This window comes from Genypterus blacodes, unplaced genomic scaffold (genome assembly GCF_046128005.1).
Source record: "Genypterus blacodes isolate CSIRO-AG114 ecotype Tasmania unplaced genomic scaffold, CSIRO-AGI_Gbla_v1 ptg000291l_1, whole genome shotgun sequence".
In the NCBI taxonomy this organism is placed as follows: domain Eukaryota; kingdom Metazoa; phylum Chordata; class Actinopteri; order Ophidiiformes; family Ophidiidae; genus Genypterus; species Genypterus blacodes.
The window spans coordinates 156,895-180,000 of record NW_027467082.1 but is presented as its reverse complement, the minus strand read 5'-3'; the positions used below and the strand labels follow the sequence as shown (position 1 = coordinate 180,000).

The 23,106-nt window shown below is 45.5% G+C and overlaps 6 protein-coding genes across 7 annotated transcripts in view; 3 read left to right on the top strand and 3 right to left on the bottom strand.

The window, feature by feature from the left end:
• Nucleotides 1-482, top strand: part of gys1 (glycogen synthase 1 (muscle)) — a 9,109-nt gene extending 8,627 nt beyond the window's left edge. Inside the window, exon 16 of the mRNA XM_076136989.1 lies at nucleotides 1-482. This exon is cut by the window's left edge and continues 540 nt beyond it. The gene's annotated coding sequence lies outside the window, so the exon portion shown is untranslated.
• A 414-nt stretch (nucleotides 483-896) lies between these two features.
• aspdh (aspartate dehydrogenase domain containing) lies at nucleotides 897-3,374 on the bottom strand. Its single transcript, XM_076136996.1, has 8 exons — nucleotides 3,266-3,374; nucleotides 3,061-3,109; nucleotides 2,732-2,876; nucleotides 2,533-2,617; nucleotides 2,294-2,443; nucleotides 1,896-2,119; nucleotides 1,679-1,818; nucleotides 897-1,564 (listed from the first exon to the last, which is right to left on the bottom strand). The coding sequence occupies exons 2-8, from the start codon at nucleotides 3,104-3,106 to the stop codon at nucleotides 1,527-1,529; spliced, it is 828 nt and encodes a 275-aa protein (XP_075993111.1). The 5' UTR covers nucleotides 3,107-3,109; nucleotides 3,266-3,374; the 3' UTR covers nucleotides 897-1,526.
• Nucleotides 3,375-4,076: 702 nt separating this feature from the next.
• Nucleotides 4,077-5,792, top strand: tmem86b (transmembrane protein 86B). Of its 2 annotated transcripts, XM_076136998.1 has the most exons (3): nucleotides 4,077-4,415; nucleotides 4,604-4,841; nucleotides 4,945-5,792. In XM_076136998.1, exons 1-3 carry the CDS (start codon nucleotides 4,365-4,367, stop codon nucleotides 5,391-5,393), a joined length of 738 nt encoding a protein of 245 aa, XP_075993113.1. In that variant the 5' UTR covers nucleotides 4,077-4,364; the 3' UTR covers nucleotides 5,394-5,792. The 2 variants fall into 2 exon arrangements, with proteins under 2 accessions (XP_075993113.1, XP_075993112.1); XM_076136997.1 differs by lacking the exon at nucleotides 4,077-4,415 and having other exon boundaries at nucleotides 4,521-4,841.
• A 3-nt stretch (nucleotides 5,793-5,795) lies between these two features.
• On the bottom strand, nucleotides 5,796-8,769 carry hspbp1 (HSPA (heat shock 70kDa) binding protein, cytoplasmic cochaperone 1). Its single transcript, XM_076136995.1, has 8 exons — nucleotides 8,597-8,769; nucleotides 8,234-8,365; nucleotides 7,913-8,129; nucleotides 7,588-7,812; nucleotides 7,353-7,508; nucleotides 6,565-6,661; nucleotides 6,328-6,439; nucleotides 5,796-6,135 (listed from the first exon to the last, which is right to left on the bottom strand). Exons 2-8 carry the CDS (start codon nucleotides 8,351-8,353, stop codon nucleotides 6,055-6,057), a joined length of 1,008 nt encoding a protein of 335 aa, XP_075993110.1. The 5' UTR covers nucleotides 8,354-8,365; nucleotides 8,597-8,769; the 3' UTR covers nucleotides 5,796-6,054.
• Nucleotides 8,770-9,395: 626 nt separating this feature from the next.
• Nucleotides 9,396-12,751, top strand: tufm (Tu translation elongation factor, mitochondrial). Its single transcript, XM_076137050.1, has 10 exons — nucleotides 9,396-9,478; nucleotides 10,319-10,365; nucleotides 10,474-10,612; nucleotides 10,720-10,886; nucleotides 10,961-11,230; nucleotides 11,326-11,458; nucleotides 11,548-11,652; nucleotides 11,816-11,967; nucleotides 12,051-12,170; nucleotides 12,310-12,751. Exons 1-10 carry the CDS (start codon nucleotides 9,442-9,444, stop codon nucleotides 12,478-12,480), a joined length of 1,341 nt encoding a protein of 446 aa, XP_075993165.1. The 5' UTR covers nucleotides 9,396-9,441; the 3' UTR covers nucleotides 12,481-12,751.
• Nucleotides 12,752-16,521: 3,770 nt separating this feature from the next.
• Nucleotides 16,522-17,808, bottom strand: kcnj12b (potassium inwardly rectifying channel subfamily J member 12b). The gene has a single exon (XM_076137023.1). The coding sequence runs from the start codon at nucleotides 17,806-17,808 to the stop codon at nucleotides 16,522-16,524; it is 1,287 nt and encodes a 428-aa protein (XP_075993138.1).
• Nucleotides 17,809-23,106: the final 5,298 nt, after the last annotated feature.

Below are 23,106 nucleotides of genomic sequence, written 5' to 3'. Positions count from 1 at the left end.
AGATTTGGCAGCTAGAAACGGCTCGAGGAGACAAAACAACAACAACAACAAATCCCAGTGGCTGGACTTTGTAGAGTACTAACACTGGAGTATAAAGTATTTAATATAGAAATGAGGATTTATTTGGAGTCTCTTGCTGGGCTTTTATACTTGATTGATAACGGTCCTTGTCTTCATTCAAAGCTGGATGAGCCATTTTCCTGGTGAAAACGTAAAGAGAATTCTACAAACTGCACTTATCCAGGTGAACACATCTGTAAAATGCCTGAAAAAGAAATAAATTCATATAAAATAAGGCTGAATTGGCCTCAGAGTTCAACATTTTAAGAAGCTCTTGGTTCTATTGTTTGGAGTCTTCGGTTCTTTGTGTTTTTGTCTGTCCCAATAAACAAGCCTGGCTCTCCTGTTTGTCTATCCGTGTGTGTGTGAAGATGGTTTTACCAAGCTGGTCTCTGCAAGTATTTATTAGTGAAAAATGGTGGCTTGGAGGTGGAAAAATGGAGACGGTGCTTAAAGAGGGAATGAGTATAGAAAGGGAGGGAAAAGAAGCTGCTGTATGTCTGTGAGGGAACTGAGTGACACACCCTGACACGTTATCTTGCACCAGATGTACTTCAAATAAAGTTTAAATATGTAAACGTACATGTGTGTGTTGCAAAGGACAACTGACTGACTCGTCTTCTCTTTTCAACAGAAATACATTGAATGAACCTGAGCGTAGACGGTGTGTGACAGTGTGTGTGTAAAGCATCCTACGCAATTGAAAAACCTCTGCAACATCACACAAACAAGCACACACACACACATACGCTCTCTAGTTATAGTAGTAGGATTTGCATGCGGATCAGTGAATGATAAACTGAGGTATGCAACATGATGACATACAATGAAAGCAATTGATACTTAAAAAGTTCTGTTATTGTTACAAAGCTGAAATGCAGGATTGGCTGAGAGACGCCACTCCCACTACAAATGAATAGGACTATAAGAAGGAGCTTCAAAGATAGAGAGACATATTAGTACTCATATTAACCACAAGGGGGCAGTCTAATGCCACAATGTGTGCAAGATACAAACAGTGAATCATCAATAAAGAAGAGAGGAGTATTTGTCCTTAAACAATCACCCAAACTAATAGCAACACCTGCAAGACAAGCGACAGCACAGGAAAACTGAGTTACATCATCACAGGCTATTCTGGACCGTACCAAATGAGAGATGGGACATACCATTGGCATACAGGGGGAAAGATAGTGGCCTTTAAACAAACAAAATCTTACATGTTGTCTTTGAAAGTAACACAATAATCCCATTTGCACTATTTCTGTTCAAAATGAGTGTCGGTAACGTTATGAGCTTGGTTTCAGCACAGAGCAGTTGGCGTCTTATGGACTGTCCCAGTGACCGTCCTTTCCACTGGACACTTTTTGGACACTCCCTCTTCGGCGCTGAGCTGATCCTCCTCCTCGTCATCGTCCACTATTTTGATTCGTATGAAAGCTAATCCTCTTAAGTCTCGGTCTGCCTCAGCACAGATACACTCGGCCTCCGTGTCCTTTACAGACTGAGATGACAAAAGAGAATCTGGGTTTGTCACTGATTCACTTAACCTTAGCGAATCTCCCCTGGTTTAAAGTAAGATTACAGATTTAATCCCGACACGAGCACCTGGACTCACCTAGTAAACTATTCCAGAATGAGTTGTATGTGGCGCTGCCGGTTACAGCTCCGAGTTTGGCGGGGTTCCTCCTCACTGTGTGCACGGAGAAGCCATCGGGCCCGGTCACCTCCACCTCCACCACATGGTAATCGCTTAACCTGGAGGTCAAAGGTTATGAGGTGGGAGGAAGCATGAAATCTCCTGAATTGAGAGTGAGATATGAATGGATTCTCACGCTGTGTCAGACACGATCTCTCCCTGAACACCACTGAAGCCCAGACATCCTGCCGCCACTGCCGCCGCCGCCATGGTGTTGACATTATTGGGAGCGAGAGGACATAAATCTGCGACCGAGCCGCTGAATAAAACACGTCTCCCCTCTCCCTCTGTCCATCCAGAGAGGACGTCGCCGGTCAACCGGAAACAGGACGGATGCTTGGACATTCTTATGAACAAAGCCTGAAAAATACACCAAGAATCGAAATTCAAGCACGTGACATGATTGACCGTTGAGCAAGATGTCCCCCTTGTGGTAAATGGTGGTATTGTTGGGCTCAAATGTTTTCTGAGAACTTCATCACTCCATTTGTAGCATGAGTCAGCATAGCGTCTCCCCTCTACAGCCGTTGTTACCTTCAAGCCCCCACCATCATTCAGCCTCTGGATATCCTGGCCTCCCCATAATGCACCACTGGGCACATAGAGAGTTTTCCCGTGCCGCTGGGCAGCCTGACGAAGGTTCTGGTTCAGTTCAGGGTCGGAGAGTGCGGAGGGAGAGCCCACCTGAGAGGAAACAACGTTTAACAACTCTGCACTCCCAGTGTCGCATTCCACCTCAAAGTCTGATGCAAATAGAGGAGATTGAGTCTCACCATGACGTGAGAGTGAGACAGGAAGTGCAGCCCAAAGTCCTTTACTATCTGAGGATGGCAAACCTCAACTATCACGTCACATCGTCTGCACAAACACACACAGGTTGTTCATCATATCAGGCTGTAAACTCCAGAAACATAGAAGTTAGAAATAATACAAGCTACTCATTCTCTTTTGCACGTGGTTGTGTGTTTGTACCTGTCTGCAAATGAGTTCAGATCAACAAGTATGACGTCATCGGGAACTGAGCCTTTGAGCTTTTCAGAATTTCTGTTCCAAACAAAAGCCAGAGTGAGACCCAGAGCAGGTCCTTCATTCAGGATCCTCTCCACCAGGTACTGCCCTGTGACACACACACACACACAGAGAGAGAGAGAGAGAGAGAGAGAGAGAGAGAGAGAGAGAGAGAGAGAGAGAGAGAGAGAGAGAGAGAGAGAGAGAGAGAGATGATCACTTATTCAAAATTTATGATACTGTCATGATCGTGTGTGTGTGTGTGTGTGTGTGTGTGTGTCAGGTTAGCGCACCTAGATGCCCATATCCCACAACACCGATCCTTAGGCAGGCGGCCATGTCCTGTGCAGAGAAACACACTAGTAAACATCCAGGAAAACACACACACACACACACACACACATGTGCCCGTGTGCATGTTCCTGTTCCACTGTTTAGCTTTTGACCTTGTTTCTAATCTAATCAACTCAACTCGGCCTAATTTATTGCTGTACTCACCCATAATCATGCAGCTCAGATCTGTGTGAGTCTCCCAACTCCAAGCAAAACTACTCAGCCCGCTACTGCAGGAATTGTGGGCCGGCACGGTGCAAGGTTGGACTTTGAGAGGCCATAGTTAATGATTGTGTCTTCCTCTGTTTGTGTAATCACTACCTGTTTGGCTCCTCCTCCTCCTCCATGCGTCCATTTAGATGATTTCAGGTTCTGGTGCGTTCAGAATCAGCCGGTCAGTCCCTCCAGTTTTTCGAGATTCTGTAATGAAAGAATTCAACAACTCAGATAATGATTTTCCATTTGACTCCATAATGAAATCATTATTTGCAAAGATTGTCAAAAACGTTTGTGAGGAGGTGAAAATAAAGGTTGGGTCATGACTTGTTTTCATACTAGGTGGGGAGGTTCTTCTGATGCAGTGTGGCCATCTAGTGAACACACACAGCCGCCACACACAAAGAAATGATGACTGAGGAGGATTTGGGAGAGCAGACGGGGATCCATGTGTGTTTGAACATTAAATCATAGTAAATATTTCAGAATAGACCATTAAATGAGAATAAGGAGGCAGAAATCCAAGTCTGAGGGTTTATTTTCTTAGCGTACTGATTTGAAATTCCATCAGTGTAATTAAAAGGCGTAAAAGCTTAAGGATGATTTGGGTGTCAACATCCTGTCAATATGAAATAACGAGATAAAACATAACACAAGCGCCAAAATGTGATATTCTATGAGACACACATTCTCATAGTGTAGTACAAGCATTTGCTATTAACAAATTCAACTTTGCCCTTCATGTGCTGATGTCACTCAGGTCAAAGGTCAACTGGCTGCCGACGAGAACTCAAAACTGTGAGTACACACATTTTATCAGAGTACTATCTGAAATATCCTCTGCAGTAAGGATTGGTCCAAGGTTCACTGCCGTCCAACACGAACACGTAGAGACTAAGAGACGCACGCCGCAAATCCCACCGAGACGACAGAGACGCAGGAGAACGAGACGTGGCCGTGCAGGGGAACTGGGACCTGCGGCAGGAAACATCGAAGGCTCACACATACATCCAACTGAGACACGACGCCAGCCCTGACAGCAGAGAACATGGACATCCTTGAGACAGACGCCTACGACAGGAAGCAGAGGAGAAATATGGTACGCACAAATATTGTTTAATCGTTGATAATATAACTGCATGGCATCACATGTGGACAGGAAGTTGTCTATGATCATTAGATTGTTTGCTTGTTCACATTTGACTTGTGATGTACCTGTACCTTGTTTGTAATCTCGATCCCTTTGGTTTCTCCCGTTCCTTTCCTCTGCACCTCCTTCTCTATCAGTCCTGTGCTCTTTTTGTCTCTCTCCTTCCCTTCTTTGCAGCCACAGCAGCGTATTTCTGCCTGTGGACCCCAGACCCCTCCGTCATGTCCGCAGGTGTCAAGGCGGCGCCTGTGCTCCTCTTGGCTGCGGTCGTGCTGAGCTGGAACGGGGGCCAGAGCGTCCTGGGCGTTGCCGGAGGTTTAGTCTTCTCTGCCGTTGGCGACTGCTGCCTAATATGGCCCGGGCTCTTCCTCCACGGTAATAAGAGCCTCGTTTGTAAGCGTGAAGCACTTTGGAACACACACACATACATGATTTATCCCGGGTTTTATTTGCATCATGTATTTTACATCTCTTTCAGGAATGGGTGCGTTTGCTTTGGCTCATCTGCTGTACTCAGTCAGCTTCCTCTCGCCTTGCTATACAACATACTCCTCCTCTACCTGGAGACGCTTCATGTATCTGATCCTGTTTGCGTTGGGAGTTAGTTTCTACATCTACCTGTTTCCCTACCTGCAGAAAGCACCTGACTCAGCTGTAATGACTCCCGCAGTGGGGATCTACGTGGCTTTGATCGCCCTAATGGCAACGTTAGCCTTTCGAACGCGGCAGACAGCGACACTCTTAGGGAGCTTGTCCTTCATGATCTCTGACATGCTGTTGGCTGTGCAGATGTTCAAGGTGATGGAACTGGAACACGGTACCCACATGGTCATGGTGTCTTACTATTTGGCGCAGTTGCTTATTGCCGTGGGCGACGTAAATGCAATGGCGAGCAAGGATGACTTTGGAAAATGGAAGAGGTCCTAACCAGGATCCCTGTGGAGCCCCTAACAACACCTTTGAGTACTTCCTGTAGGTCTAAGATGTTTGAAAATGAATAAAAAGGACTGGTGAAGATGCATCAGTGTGTATTAAAGCTTTACAACAGGGAATGTTGTAAGAGAGAAGCTTATGAAACACGACCTCAGCTTATGTATTGTCCTGTTTGTACTGCATAGATCAATCATCAAATAGAACCATCAACAAATGAGAGTGAAATGTAGGTGAACCTCTTAATCCTATTCTGTGATTTGTGTCCTACTATTTCAATTGGACTCCAGTAGGTTTTGTGTGTGTGTGTGTGTGTGTGTGTGTGTCTAATGGTGATCATATGTATATTAAACTACACTTTGGACGTAATAAATATTGTGAAAGAAAACAATGATGATGAAACTTCTTTGTCAGATTTTAAGAGACAACTCAATGAAGTCATGAATGTGCAGAAAATGCTCAATCAACACAAAACAAACTGCAACGGAGATGCTTGGTGTTACGTTTAACAGTGAAATCAAGCAGTCAGACATCTGCGTCGTCCACACACAGTAAAAATCCAGCTGACTGTGGACAAAGACGCAGCTTAACATCCACAATGTGTGTGTCTTTAACGCCCTTTACCACAGTGAGAGAGGTAAATAAATAAATAAAGAGTTCAGCGATCCATTCCGCTTTCATCAGTCTGTTGCTTGCGGAAACACGAAGCCCTCAACCGATCACAGAAGTCCAGCTCCTCCTGTCGGAAGGAAAAGTCTGAGATTAGCAAAACACAGAAGTCAATCGACTCTTGAACAAACTGAAATGTCCACAAGTGCTCAAGATAGATTCTATTCTGGGGATCCATTTTGCTCAGCTTATAGATAGGAACCTTTGACATCTTTGGCTTCCAAGTTTGAGTTGGTTAACAGGCTCAACATGAACAAAGTACCTGACTCTCCTCCTTTCCTTGGAGATCTCTGGATCGCTGTTTAAGGAGCTCCTCCAAACCCAGCGAGGGACTCCTGCAGTCTCTGAGCCCCTGTGGACAGCCTTCCACCAGACTACACACACACACACACACACACACACACACACACACAGTGGACAACAAAGAGCACGGTTAAACGTTACAGCTGCGAGCGGGCCGCTGAGAAGGACGCTGGGCGAGGTAGAGGCAGCGTCTTACCAGCAGAGAGCGCCGAGTACGTGTTCGTGGAAAGGCGAGTGCGGCGTGCGAAGGACCGACACCAGCTGCTGCACCATCCCCATGGAGACCACGGTGTCTGGAGGGAAGAGGAAGGGGGGGAAATGAGGGTGAAGGCTCAACTAAGAGACGCTCTGCTACCACAGCGGAGGACAAAGCATCGTTCCATCAATCACATGGAGCTAAAGGGCAAAGTACAGAGTGTTTCAGCTGAATATGCAAACATGGACAAGATCGAGACTCCAAACACATTAACCAGCCTAAACTACACTGGCTGACCGACATAACAAGCTGATAAGAGGGATTAATATCCTATCACACACACACACACACACACACACAATGAGCTCTTGGATTATAATCGTTTATAGACATAATATCTTCTACAGTCTTTTCTTGTTTTAGTTTCCTGTGATTTTTCTTTTCATAGTAACGTTTCCTTGTGCTCTTCTTCTCTTTTCTTCACCTCTGTGTTCCTTCAAACTGTACACTTGATGCACAATGGAGCTCTTGGCTTGATAATGTAAACAAAGGTTGAATACCAGCGAACCACATCTCCACCAAACTAACTTCATCCTCTCTTTTCTTATCGTTCATTCATTCAGTGTGTGTGTGTGTGTGTGTGTGTGTGTGTGTGTGTGTGTGTGTGTGTGTGTGTGTGTGTGTGTGTGTGTGTGTGTGTGTGTCACAGCTGTAAATCCTCCACCGCTCTCATTAGTTCATCAGTGTGTCCTGTGACAACACTTTGAGGCCCACACACACATCTGTACCTTTCTGTTCCGCATGAGCCGTCAGCAGGTTGAGCAGGAGAAAGGCCGACTTCGTCCGGAGCTTCTCGCTTTCCGACTGCATGCCTCTCATCAGCACCGAGAAGCCGTCGTGAGAGAGGAAGGCCTCCAGTCCCGCCTCCTGCTCCCGCACCAGACCTGCAGTCGTACAATGAGGCGTTGGTGTTTGTGACATCGTGATTTCTGTTACGCTCAAAGCTCTCACACACACACTCACATGAGACGGCGTAGAGGGCCTTCACTCTGACAGTGGAGTTGGGGTCGGAGTCTGTCAGCTGCAGGAGTTTGGGCAGAGCCCCGATGCTGAGCAGGTGGACCTGCACCTGCGGCATGTTCTGGGCGCAGGAGGCGATGAGCTGGGCCGCACGCCACCTCAACCCGCTTTGGCTGTGACGCAGATACTGGGAGACGCACAAATCCAGCCCGCCCAGAACCATCAGGTCTGTGAAGAGGAGAAAGGCGGGACACGGTCAGAACAGAGCCCACGAGGCAGCTTTGAGCCCCAAACCTCTGATCTGGACCCGCACAGTTGCTTGACAAACCTCTAGCGTTGTCCAGGTTCTCACACAACTCGGACAGCATCTCAAAGGCTGATTCCTGCTCGTTCTCCTCCTCTTCATCCATCTCCTCCTCTCCTTCTCGCTCCCGTTCAGTCACTTCTTCTTTACCCAGGGCGGTCAGACACTGCTTCATCTGCTCCACCTCGTCTGTCTGTCCTCTGCAAACGTCTGCAAGAGCTTCTCTCAGCCACACTTTCCTCTACAGACGAGCAAAGAGCAGGAGACAGTTTAGGATGACATCCACCACACACACACACACCCCTGGATCGAACCCTAAGACAGGGATCATCACCCATCACCTACCTCTTCTGACATGGGTTCTATCGGCGCAGGTCCTTCTGAAGCAGAACCAGCTTCTACTGCCAGCTGTAGGACTCCCTGAAGGTTCTGAGGATATCTTCTGCCCTGTCTGTCTTCTGCCATAATGATCACGAACTGAAAAGAAAAAGTAACATTTGTAACATCTTCATATAACAAGTCCGGTGCCGGTCGTTAACAGGATTTAAGAATATTAACTTTGTACACAGCCGGTAGCTTATATTTCACATTTCCCACTGAAGTCAGTGTCAGATTACAGTAATTATAGCAACATCGAGGTCCTTCATAACTCATGTTTGATAAAAAGAGGCTAAAGCTCTATCTGTGAGTGTGTGTGTGTGTCCGCACCTTTGTTATGTGTCGTTGGTAAAATCCTTAATAATCCTTTGACTGTCACTCCAATCCGTTTGAAACGTGCCGGAATGATCCACTCACGGTTTCTTTTAAATCCTTATAAACTCTAAAACATGAAGGCACTGGAACATTCTAGCTAACTGAGCTCATGAGGAACAGGAGGCTGCCATGCTTTACCGTAAATAACAAACAAAACAGGCAGATAGTTGTTTAACCTCAGTCGTTTCCCCCCAATTTAGTGCAATTTAAACACCCAGTGTTTCAAACCGCTGTGTGCGTCATTATTGCTATATAAATGATCAAACGTGGTACAATATTCACGTTCACAAAAGATGCACAAAAGCACGCGCCACTATATTGATACCGTTACGGTAAATGAGTGACGTACCCAAACACGAATGCGCTATCAAGTTTTTAATGACGTCATACTAATTGTCCAAAGAGCACGGAGATAGAGATGATGTTCGTACACTGTTCCGCGTTTCCGTTTTCAATATATTTTATGTGAAATGTATTTGAAATATGACTGATTCGGAGATAGGTACACCGTAAATATGCATAAAAACAACATTTAGGAAAATATAAATGAAAAGACAACTTCAGACGTTCGGAAAATTTGTTTTACGAGCAGAAGGAAGTCTCAACATCGTTGAACTTGAATCGATTGATTGATTTATGTACATTATATTTACAAGACATTAATATTACGTTGTATGTTTACTTTACTTTACTGAATAAATATGCTTTTAAAACATTTTCTGTCTAAATTAAGTATTTATATTCCCCGGCTGGAAAGGTAACTCTCTTGCTCACTGATCATCTTTGTGTAATCGTCCAAGATGGCGGCGCTCGTGGGACTGCGTGCATGTTTCTCTGGTAAAGTTGCGATTTTGACTCTTATCGGAATCTTTCAAACTTTACAAACAGTCTGATCTGGCAGCGCTCCGGCTTATTGTGCTAACACATAATACACACAGAGATCCATCTTTCTCTGTGGGTAGAAGTGTGACAGAACGAGAGGAAGTAGATGATGCTGTGTCTTCATACTGCACAGCAAGGTCACGTTACCGGTGCTAACGACAGCTAGCATACAAATCACACACCGAGAGCTACCACACAGGAATTAAGTCATAAATACCCTAACGTATTTAGAAATGTTTTAGCTTCTTCAACGCTAACTGAATGCTGACCAAGTGGAGAATATTATAAAAATCCTGGAGTCACTGAGGATCTCCGTTAGCTTCACTTCTGTCACATTAGCCGCTTAAATGTCTGCAACAGCCGCAACACATGATCGAGAAAAGCTCATTCACACAATAAACAACAAATAAATAACATAACTCTTATTTTTAAACGCTGCTGTAGTGTCTGATTGACAAATTATAAGGTCAATGTAACCGGTTTATAAAATAACCATGATACTGACGATGATTATTGACGTTCAGTTAATCTGACGTCATATTTCTGATCACTCGTTTCAGTGTTTGTTCAAAGAAATTAAAAAATAATGACAAAAGTCCCAAATGCGTAAAAGCACATTTGTATTTATTGGCTGTATAGTGAGTTTGCGTACTGATGATGCTGTAGGTTTGAGTTTATAGATGAGAAATGAAATACTCTGGCGCTGAATCGACCTTAAGCACTTTTTAAAATCAAAACAAACTAAATGTTCACTTCATAACAATATTCTTTCCACTTTTGTTTCATGGTTTTCAGCCCTTCAGCTCTCTTCACCGAGCCTCCGGCACAGCGCCTACAAACTGGTGAGTATCCACACACACACACACACACACACACACACACACACACACACACACACACACACACACACACAGATGGATTGATGTGAATGTGATGTTTTTGCGTCGCAGTGCGCCGTCCCTCTGAGCCGCCGCACCTTCGCCGCAGAGGCTAAGAAGACGTACTCCCGAGAGAAACCTCACGTGAACGTCGGCACTATCGGCCACGTGGATCACGGCAAAACCTCCCTGACTGCGGCCATCACCAAAGGTAGAATCGCTTTACGCTCAAACGTGAAGCCACGCCAAGTAGACGCCACAATGGAGCGTAGAAACCCGAGATGTAACCATTTCTGTCTGTCCTGGTGCGGTCCTCAGTCCTGGCTGATGCCGGCGGCGCCAACTACAAAAAGTATGAGGACATCGACAATGCGCCGGAGGAGAAGGCCAGAGGAATCACCATCAACGCCTCTCGTGTTGAATACACCACATCCAACAGGCACTACGGTCACACAGACTGCCCCGGACACGCCGACTACGTAAAGGTACGTAAAGCCTCCGTCGGCAACCGCGCCTCCCCCACGTGACGCCCGACCTGACCCCTGACCTCTCCCTGTAGAACATGATCACGGGCACGGCTCAGTTGGACGGCTGCATCCTGGTGGTGGCGGCCACCGACGGCCAGATGCCCCAAACCCGCGAGCACCTCCTGCTGGCCCGGCAGATCGGCGTGGAGCACATAGTGGTGTTCATCAACAAGGCCGACGCCGTGGAGGACAAGGAGATGCTGGAGCTGGTGGAGCTGGAGATCCGCGAGCTGCTCTGCGATTACGGCTACGACGGCGAGAACACGCCCGTGGTCATCGGCTCCGCCCTCTGCGCCCTGGAGGTGAGGCCTGACCACGTTTGCACCTCGACTCTAAATGATTTGTTTTGGATTATGTATGTAAATGAGAAACTAAATGATTTCCTGCTCCACCGCAGAACAGAAATCCTGAGCTCGGTATGAACGCCGTGATGAAGCTGCTGGAGATCATGGACTCTTACGTTCCTCTGCCCAAACGAGAACTGGAGAAACCCTTCCTGCTGCCCATAGAAGGAGTGTTTTCAATCCCAGGTAGGACAGGAGAGGACAGTTAGACTCAGTACTGTCCTCCATTAGATGTTACAGATGTTGGACCTCCAGTGTCTCTTGTGTCTCTTCAGGCAGGGGCACAGTGGTGTCGGGCACCCTGGACAGGGGAACCATCAAGAAGGGAGACGACTGCGAGTTTGTGGGTCACAACCGCAGCTTTAAATCAGTGGTGACAGGTGAGTGAAGCAGGAGTTTACACAGATACTGAGCCTCCACTTAAATCACAGCTTTCCAAAGCCCTCGCTGCCATCTAGTGGTGTTCAGGAGGTACAGCAACTTCAGTGCAGTTTCATTGAGAGGATGTAATGTTGATGTAATCATGGAGCCCTGTGCCCTCAGGTGTGGAGATGTTCCATAAGTCTCTGGACCGGGCGGAGGCCGGAGACACGCTGGGCGCTCTGATCCGAGGGATCAAGAGGGAGGACGTGAGGAGAGGCATGGTGATGTGCAAACCAGGGTGCATCATGCCCCACCAGAAGGTCAAGGCACAGGTACGGGAGCAGCAACAGCAAGATCAATCAACCAATCCAGCCGTCCAGAGTGGAGTCAGTGACGACCTGTCTGTGTGTTACAGGTTTACATTCTGAGTAAAGAGGAAGGAGGCAGACACAAGCCGTTTGTCAGCAACTACATGCCCGTCATGTTCTCTCTCACCTGGGACATGACCTGCTCTGTCACGCTGCCTGATGGCATGGTGAGTGTGTGTGTGCGTGTGTGTTTGAAACATTGTTTTATTGTGTAATTTCATGACAATTGAGGTTCAAAGTCCATCAAGGTGTGTTTACACGTCATGCCGTCATTCCACGCTGCCGCCTTTCTCTCCCGCTCCGTAGGAAATGGTGATGCCCGGCGACGACACGTCCGTCATGCTGACGCTGCGGCAGCCGATGGTGCTGGAGAAAGGCCAGCGGTTCACACTGAGGGAAGGAAACAAGACCATCGGCACCGGCCTGGTCACAGATATATTAACCATGACAGAGGAAGACAAGCTCAACTGGGGCTGAGAAGGAGACAGGAGGGAACGGAACGTTGGGATTTTGGGAATGGGGCGGGGGGGCGGGAGGGGGGGCGGGGTGTCTGTGCCCGGTCATTGTGATTGACAGATATCATGCTTACAACAACAAACAGAAGAACGCAGGAGGACACACACGTGGCTGTTTGCTGCACGTCCTCCTAACCAAAATACCTGCAACAGGATGTTCAATGTTTTCTTTATGTTTGAAGGCCAGACTGTCCTATGTCATTTATGTAATAAAATGTATTTAATAATGAAAATGTATCTTTGTTTTTTACAGTGTTTATGAGCCGCCTGGTCACATGATGGACATTAAACAAATAAACCAAAACAATCTAAACCCACAGCGTCCTGGTAAAACAGGAAGTCTTCCTTTTGAATGTCATAACATGTGTCGACCACATGGGGGCAGCAGAGAGACATACATGTGTTTAAGTGTGACGGTCCGGAGGGGAAACTATCATCAGTAAACAAATCTAATTGCAGCTGCCCGTCTGCCACTAAACCGCTTCCTCACAACCTCACTGCAGACTTTGTGGGTTTATGTTTATGGTTTTGGCTCAAGTACTCGATGTTAATGCAGATTCATGTTCCACCCACACGCAGTTTGGCTGATTGGACCTCCTTTCAGGCCTGTGTGGGTGTGCACAGACTGCTCCTTCCCTCTGACTCTCCTGATTAGTGTGGGGCACCCAGCAGTGCTTCAACTTTAAAATAACAAAGGCTGACCAGTCTTAACATAAAACGCCTGTGTGTGTGTAGCCCTTTAAATATTGTGGAATCATTTTATTATATCTAATCAAATACAATTTGATTAGTACACCCATAGACATACATGTGTTTTGTAATGTGTGTGAAATATTTCAAATATAATGACAAAATTGGGAAAATGGTCACAAACTAATTCATCTATTCTATTATCTATGTCTGTTGAGGGTCTCATGTTGTTTGCGTTACATGGCGTCATCATGAGCCTCAGCTGAGAGGAAGCATGAAGGCCTCATCTGCAGCAGGTGAACGTCTCTCCATCACTGCACACACTCCACCTTTTCAGACTGATTATGTAGTTTCCTGCCATAAATCAGCTCGGCTCAGTATAAACCCAGTTAACCCCCGCTGGCCTCCGAGAGCCGGCGGAGGAGCTGGCGGTCCTTTCTGCGCCTCCATTCCAGCAGGAAGTTCTCCAGTTGCTCTGTGTGTGCTGCAGGTATTTGAGTCAGTGAGTCTCCTGTAATCTAATCAGCCTGTTGCTGTAATCAAATCCTGTATGTCTGCAGGATCTGGGGCTGCAGCAGGAGCCACTGCTGTGTGAGTGATGTGCTCAGCTGGAGGATTCTGCGTCTCCATATGCAAACTAATTAAAGAGACGTTACGTGTGTTCAATTGTAAACAATTCCCCAGTTTTGGATCTCAATCACTAAAAACATCTCAAAAAGGCTGTTTTTTACATTGCCTCTAACAAATGACCTAACTCATGTTTGCATCAACCTGAATGATAGAGAAGAAGAAGAAAACAAAGGTTAAGATTAGTTTTCTTCACTTGTTTGTATGTGATGAGATCTAAATCGCATTTCCAGACAGTTTCAACCCTCAAGCAGCCCACTCTGTGTGTTGCAAGAGTGGCTCCTCGTCCTCCAACAACATGGAGTGGGTGAGAAACGTTCAACTCTTTATGACACAACACGTCAGAGGACAGAACGCAGCGAGGAAGTCGAGATCCACTGAGTGCTAAGCGAAGCACAGAAAACCATAGAGACGGTTAACTGCGTGAAAAAGGAGATATTACATTGAAATTTCTTCTTTTATTGCATTTTAATGTTTATTTTCCAATGTGTTTTTAAAGTATGCATTTGATTAGTTTTACTGTTTACAATTATTAATTATTTATGTAATTATTTATATTAATTTTATTTGTTTTCTAATGATCTAGAAATTAAGATATACTGTAATGTTGATATTATATATGATATTTTCCTTTAAATGATTCTTCACCTTTTAAACAAATCAATTTTCTAATCCCAGAGTTTAAAAAGAAATGAATCCAACAATAGATTAAGATTTTCTTCATTGATATTTTACACATTTGTTAATTCTATCTTCATTCTTATTTTGGTTTTATTCTTATCCTTCTATTTTAATGTGTTATCATATTAATGTTAAGTATTTCTCTGTCTTTCTTTCTGATGGATGAGAGTCTGGACAGGGCAGTCGGTTTGTCATTTTAATGCGTGAAAATGAATCCCAAGTCAGATGACAAAGACACATTTAGTGGCACGTTGAACACGCTTGCACAGATACAGTAACATGATGTTGTTTGCGCTGGTGTGTGTTGCCAGTTGTTCAAGGTTATGGGGCAGTGAAATCAAGCAGCGCTGCCAAGTCTGCTCAGGACATACGCAAAGACATGCCTGATGGCTTGCATAAGGGTGAAAGCAGAAACCTCTGACCCCAACCAGATACCAACACACCCAATCACAGCTATGTATCAGCGCCCAGCCCTCTGTGTTCATCAAACCCGTTCCCTCCATGAATACATTCTGTTCGTCCACAAGGAAGGACAAAGAAACAAAGACGTTTCTCTTTTTCACATGTTTTATTTGGTTTCCCACACGGGAGACGGAGACAAAGTGCAACTCAGAAGAGGAAGACGGCTCAAAAGTGGTCAAAGTCAATCAGTCCATCACACAGTCCAGTATCTTGCTTTGTTCAAGCGACTCATGGTATTAACACTGATTTCACTGAAGCTTATAGCCGCTATTCAACCAGAAAGCTCTGATTTATTTACAATGGAGTTCCTGATAAATCTACAGATTATTATTCCCCCTCCTACGCTCTTGGTGGAATAACAATTTGTTTTCTAGAGCAAGCTGATATTTGCAAAAGAGCACAAGTCAGCGAGATATAAATACAAACGTGTCGAAATCTGCTGAAATGGCAGTCAGGTGTGAAAGTTTAACCCACATGGAGGTTCAGGTTTGACAAACTAATTCATCTCACCTGGGATTAGTGGTATACACACTCTGACCTGATAGTGTTATTATCTGTCCTACTAACAAGGAAGGAGGGAGGAGGGGAGGGAGGGAGGGAGGGAGGACAGTAGAGGAATGGAGGAAGGAAGTATGGGAAGTAAGGGGTGGAAATGAGTTAGGAAAGAATGTAGCAAGGAAGGAAGGAAAGACAGACAGATGGAGGAAATGAGGAAGCAAGCAAAGACAGAAGGAAGGAATGAAGGGAGGGAGGAAGGAGGCAGGAATCACCTACCGTAATATCGACCATATTGAACACAAATGTGCAAATCACAAACTGATCCTGGGTGTTTTTTTTTTTTGAGAAATCAGAACTTTTGATTGTTAAATCAACGGAGCTGTTTGTTTGTTTTAAACCAGTCAAACTTTGGCGCAAAACCAAAGTTTGTCTGAGCTTGTTTGACCCTTTTATCGTCTTAAACGCAAATATGTATGTTACATTCAAAGGAAAATAGTGTGTGTGTGTGTGTGTGTGTGTGTGTGTGTGTGTGCGTGTGTGTGTGTGTGTTCTGTGTTCATATGTGGCACCGTATTCAAATTCAAATTCAAATTCAGTTCACGGTTTGGCGGTAAAACGACGCCTGACGTTGCTTCAACGCGTGTCTCCCATGGTTACGCCGTGGTCGTATCATTTGTGAATGTGAAGTTATTCATCGTCTGAGGAAATATTCCACAGATTTGCTTTTTGGAAACAACATTCTAAACGTCAGTCCCGTCATCACATCTGAAAATACTGAAGATACAAAACTATGCTATGGTCATGCACTTTGTAATCTGAGTGGTTTGTTGAAGTTGAAATGTAACCGAGTCTGTTTGCATTTCATGAAGCTCCTGAGCCATCTCAGAGGAGGAACACGTTTCCCATTGAGGAAGTCCTGTTGTCCTCGTTTGGGGACGCTGTTACTGCTGTTCTTCCTCTCTCCTCAGCACCTCAGTCTTCACTCGCGTCCCCTTGACAACTACAAAACGAAACAAGGATGCGGCGGAAAATCACAGCCCGGACATCACATCCGAGATTCTCGACGAGGGGAGTCTTGTGTCGCGGCGGCGGCGGCGGCGGCGGCGGCGGCGGCGGCCTGATCCAAACAACCATTTCCGTCGTCCTCCTTCTCAGCATCTCGCTCCTCTTCCTCATCCTTACTGATGAAGGCCAACTCATTCTCGTAGCAGAAGGAGTTGGCGCCAGATGTGAGGAATTTCCTCTCCTCCATGTCTTTGGCGCTGCATCGCGGGGTGGACGGCGCTTCGAACGTTTTGTGAAAGTAGGCGTAGTCGATCCTGTACTGGTTCTTCTCCTCGTAGATGACCGGCTCGAAGCGGTGGCCCCACAGGATCTCCGAGGCCAAGTAAGAGCTGCGGGCCTGCGTGGTCATGGCGGTGGCCTCCACCAGCCCCTCCAGGATGATCACAATCTCAAACTCTGACGTCTCCAGGTCCTGCTTGCTGATGCCAAACAGTGGACTTTCTTCGTCGATCTCATGCACGACGGTGAGCGGAGCGACCAGGAAGAGGCGATCGGTGCCTTTGTCGTAGCCTACGTTCATGTCCATCTGATCCAGGGGGATGTACTCGCCTTCCTCCGTGTAACGCGGCTTGACCAGCTGTGCCCGAACGTGAGCTTCCACAATGTGACTCTTCCTCAGATTGGCGACCCTGAACATGAGGCACAGCTTCCCGTCACGCATGGCGATGACAGCGTTGTGGGTGAAGAGCAGAGTCTCTGCGCGCTTCTTGGGCCGCGCCATCTTGGCCATGATAGCACCGATCATGAAAGCGTCGATGATGCATCCCACGATTGACTGGAAGACCACGAGGAAGACAGCAGTGGGACACTCCTCAGTCACGCAGCGGGCACCGTACCCGATGGTCGTCTGCGTCTCAATAGAGAACAAGAACGCAGCTACGAAGGTGTTGACTTGTGTGACACACGGGATGAAGTTCTCATCGCCCTCAGCGTGCTCCGTGTCACCGTGAAGGAGGGCGAGGACCCAGTATCCCAAACCAAACAACAGCCAGGACATCACAAAGACCAGGCTGAACAGCAGGAACATGTATCTCCAGCGGATGTCCACGCAAGTTGTGAAAATGTCTGAAATGTAGCGCTGTGACTTCTCGTCCATGTTGGAGAAGTGGATGTTGCACTGGCCCGTCTTGCTGACGAAGCGGCTGCGGTATTTGCGTCTGGTGTGAATCTTGCCATTGCCGAAAATTCCCACGGCAGGCATGGCGCCGAGTCTCAGGCCTTCCTCACGGGACTGGGAGCTGTGGCGGTGGGGTCTTCCCACACTCATGCCTCAGTGGACCGCAGCCGTGAGGCTCCGCCGTATCAGCCCGGCTCATGCAAAACACACCAGGATCACAGCTGTGTCCGACACACACTGTGGACTAAGCTGCTGCCTGTGAAGAAGACAGAGAGACACCAGATTAGTCAACATGTCGTCTGACCGGACACGGGACACCTGATTTCTGAATGACTGATCTGTCACTCAGAGTAAATGACTTTCTACAACACAATGTGTGACAAACAAGTGGCATACTTTGAATTTGCTGTTTTCAAAAAGGCTTGAAAATTGAAAAAAGCTTTTGGCAGTGTGAAATAGAGGGAATAAGTTTTCTCATTGCATTAAAACCTACAAATCTACAACAACACTGGATTTTGAGTTTGTTATTGTTCCTGTCTCGCGTCTCTCTTTGCTCTGCTCTGCTGGAAATGAGCTGGTATATACAATACACCTTTCTCTGGTCAACAAGATACAGAAATAGCCGGCTAATCCAATGCCCTGCCATTTTATATGACGTATTTTTCTGTTTCCTCCAGCTGGCAGCGCAATTAGAGGCGCTGGAGTGCTGCGATGGGGCCGAGCGTGATTCCCTCGTGAGGCTGCAGCAGAAAATAATATGGGGGAGAAAAATAGAGAAGAGAGACGAGGGGAGCGGGGGAGAGGGGAGAGGGGATGAGACCTGGAACCGGGGAGTGACAGAAATACAGGAGGATACATTCGTGTGGGAAAGTTTAGATGTATAAGGTTAGTGTCTCGTGTAAATGTAAGTGTACACTGTGTGTATATGTGACCACAGATATGAGGTCAGAGCAGAGTGAAGCTGTAACTCTGAATAGAATGTAACGTTGTGTTTATTCTGAACTAGATGCTCAGATTGTCTTTCTCATTCTGTCAAGCCTTTACCATAAACTGTATGTACTGTATATTTATATACTCAGATATAATTGATTGAAGTATCTTTACAGTATAAAATGTGATAGTGATGCGCTTCTTTTCACCTTTTATAAACAAATACATCCAACCTCATTCTCTCACTGTACGGTTTCCCATTTGTTTGCATCCTGCTCTTGACTTTGAACAGGAAAAGAGTCTGAGTCTATCCAGTGAAAGTTGATTACAGATTTCAGCCGACCCAGACAGCGGCTCCTCCATCAAATCCCACAAATCCTGTTCCAGCATTAGTTTTGACCGCAGCATCGATGTTTTCCGTACAGAAGGACGGCCGTTTCAATCTAAAAGCCATTTGATTTGCAGTTTGACGCTCAGGTCACACATCAGGGAGACCGAGTGTTAATGACATTTCTCACACTAGCACTGTGTGTGTGTGTGTGTGTGTTTGTTTGTATTCGCCTTGCATACTGATTGTGACATTCTCCCTCCCTCTGGGTGATCTGAGGACATTTACAATCCTGAAATGATAAATTCAGTATTGGTGTGACTTTACACAAACACTGTCCCTGTGGCTTTGGATAACACAACGATGTCAGTGTGAATATTTCTTCACTGGCTTCTCCACAACAACAACCAGAATGCTGCTTTTAGAGAGACACATTACTCCTGTCTTTTTTCTTTTAAATGTCATCTGTGAACAACCTCCCCTACACCTCCATCCTACTGAGGAGGCATCACAAGTCTCAGCCATGGATTTCACCAAACGTGGGCAGATAAAGCTGTTGACATTCTGGACAACGTTGCTTCATAGATGCTCTGAGAGACACCTATGATGCTGTTTCTACGGCGATACCATCGCTTGGATACTTTGTCCTACATTTGTCATATGCTGTATTCAAAACACGGAGCAGGTGAGTAAAAAATGTACAGATTAAAACATCGGATTGAAAAGATTCAGCACTAACAGGCTCATGAATGAAACAATTTAATAGATGTGTGACTTTTCCTCTGCGTGTTTGCGTGCGTGTGCGTGTGTGTGTGTGTGTGTGTGTGTGTGTGTGTGTGTGTTATGCAGTTGCTGTTACTGAATGCTCTAGTTGCTAGGAGGCAGGATGTTGTCAGAGGGATATTAATATCTAATATTCAGTGCAACGGATCCTAAACTCTCTCCGGAGCTCCACTCCGCCTGCTCTGCTCCCATCTACGTTTCTGTGCCAAACATCAAACCTGATCTGGGACCACAACTTTTAATTAATATCATCCACAGTGCATTGAAGCAAAGCTGCCGGGGAGCTGACAGTGTCTAATCCAAAAGCAGAAGAAGTATCTTACCTTGTGTTTAAACGCTCCAGTTGAACACAGATTTCCACCTTTATTTTTCTTCCAATCTCCACATTTTTCCCAACAAGTTCTTCAGCTCTCTCCTCTCCTCTCCTCTCCTTTCCTCCTAAGGGTAGAACCACTCTCTCCTCGTGAGACAGCAAAGTAAATGGCTACAGAGTGTCTTCATGTCTATCCCTCCTCGATTGAAGGTGTCCGTTTCTCCCCCCAACGAGGGCATCCCCGATCACTCCAAACTTTCAGCTTGATTTTTATCCGCCCGATCAGCAGAGGAGCAGAAATCAGGCGACTGGAGGTGTGGAGCAGTGAAGTTGGTATTTTCCTACTCACTTAAAAAGCATCCAAATGACATTCTCAGTCTAATCTGCTGCCCTGATCTTGTTCTGCTGCAGATCCCAGTCTGAATCCCACATCCACCAAACTCTTGCTCAGTGCCGAGAGCTGGTCCTCCCCCTCCCTCGCCCAGTGTCACTGTAGATACTTGGCATTTGGACACCATTTGCTCTTCTCCTACCAGGTGGTGAAGCAGCACCAGCGAGCAACTTCATGCTGAAAGAAGCAAGTGGGTGAACTGCAGAATAAACATCAACTGTTTTTATATTTCAACTTTATGAATGTATAATGTGGACAAGCTGTTGTTTTTTTTTTTTTTATATTTATTTTCCACCCACCTAGAAACAAAGAGATTATCTGTTAAATATGAATCATGTTGGTTTAGATATTTTGATTATTGGAGCCAAATGCCTTTTAATACATTTATCACACATGGCGACAGACTTTCAACGAGAATCTATTAACCATTCAATAACCTCAGAACACAAGCGTCAAAAGAGCCTGAATAAAATCTAATTTGCCAGATTAGGATTCAGGATAATTTAATAGATCATAAATTAAGTTAATAAAGCCCTCAGGCACGGGAACAAAGGAAACTATAAATATAAATTAACTTACCTTTAGAAATAAAAAAAAAAAAAAGAAAAAACTAATAGATAAATAAAATTTTATATATTTAAAAAAAAAAAAATAAATAAATAAGACCCTTAAAGTGACCTATTCCATATTAATTCTGGGTTTGATTTAAGGGATTTTAAAGTGTAAAATTAAGGAGCTCTCTTTTGCGTAGAGAGAGAGAGAGAGAGAGAGAGAGAGAGAGAGAGAGAGAGGGAGGGAGAGAGAGAGAGGAATGACTGGTATTGTTGGATCCCCACAGTAAGATCTGCTCCTAAACGCTGCACGTACACACATTTCACACTTAAGGGGACACAGCCCGGTTGTCTGCTGCTGGAAAACAGTTCCACACCTGCTTCCTCGCCTCATTCTTCACTCTTAAAGGCCCCAAAACCCCAAATCCCCCAATCCGTCTCTCCAGGAGTTTCTCTTCTTTTTTTTCTACACAGAGTTTCGCTCTACAGAAACAGGATCAGCAGCTCCAGTTGTGTCCTGACCCAGATTCACTAGAGGCCACGGTGGAGCAGAGAACCGGGAGGAAGGTGCTCGTACCGCTGCAGTGTGTCTGGAAGCCAGACCACCACACTCGGGTATTAGATTCCCTGTTTTAATTGGAAACACTCTTTGACCTTTGTGTTTAATAGTATTCGTAGTAGTGTTGACAGTTTCAAATTCACCTGACCGGCATGTTTTTGGACAGCTATAAGGAGAACGAGTCCATAGAAAGACCACAGCCCACATACGTGAGTAGTGAGGCAACAGTGCTGTGACGATTCACAAGAAAACAACAAAACAAGGAGGAATGCAGTATTATGTGCTGATTGTGAAGAAACGCCCCTTAAATTTGCAGATACTGTAATGTTTACATAATGACATCATTCTTTACATCATGATAGGTGAGAAACCCTCAGCTTTCAGGCTTCCAGTTGAAACATTATGACATTAAGGTGGAGATGCATTGGTTTTACTTCAAAATTGTGCTTTAAAAAACTTCTAATTTGTAAATACAGGAACTCTATGAAAAATACATGTGTCTGTATTTATGTGTGTTATGCATGTGTGTGTTTACTGGCAGTCATAAGCCTCGGTCCCAAGTTATTTAAAGGCGGCTCAATGCGGCAGGACTAAGTGGGCCAGGCCAGACCACACACAGCCTTTGATCACACTTGATCACATATGAGCTGATCTGCACACACACACACACACACACACACACACACACACACACACACGCACACACATGCACATGCCAGGCTCATTCAGAGATTTGGGTTGTTCCTGAGTGGTACCGGATGTTTACACTTGTCCTGGCAGGACACTCAGGATCAGCAGCATGTAGCTGAGGAACCGTCTGTTTAGTCCAACACCCCTGCTGCTTCTGCTCACCGCCTCTATGTTCAGGCACACACTTCTTACATTCTATCATATATAACTATATAGTCAGTAGTGTGTTTGGTTGAGCCTCTCGCCCTCTTAAATGTCCCGTATATGATAAATATTAAGAGCTATAATAGATAGGAGTATGATGTGTGCAAAAGACGAAGGATTCAACTCCAATCTACAGTGAACACTAGAATGAAACAACACAGATATGACTCCATGCTGTCAGAGGTCTTTATTTCCAGACTCTCCATAGCTTCCTCTTCTACCCCCGAAACTGATTCTAATCTAATCAGTCACTATCAGTATGTAATCAATCACATCCCTATGTAAACACGCTGTAATGCTGCGGTGCTTATTGAACACAGAACTCCACATGATGACAGCTGATCCTGATTCTGGTGACCACAGTACACAGTTAGATCAGGATGTATTGTTTGTTGTTTAATGCATAGGTTTGAGTCCCAGGGGCACCCAAGGGTGTACGAGATGCACGATATGGAGAAACTAGGCCAGCATGCACTCACTGCTTCTGTTCTTGCTGGCTGCTACCCACGATTGTGACTTTGAACTAGTTCAGCACAAACACAAACACTACTCACCTGATTCACCTCCCTCATTTCACATCTTCACACGCGTGAGAAAGGATCTAGTGTGAGCCTATTTGGCCTTAGATGATGATGTCATATCACCAACATAGGGACTTCTATGTCAACCATGTCCCTCTAGCATCAGCAAATCCAGGAG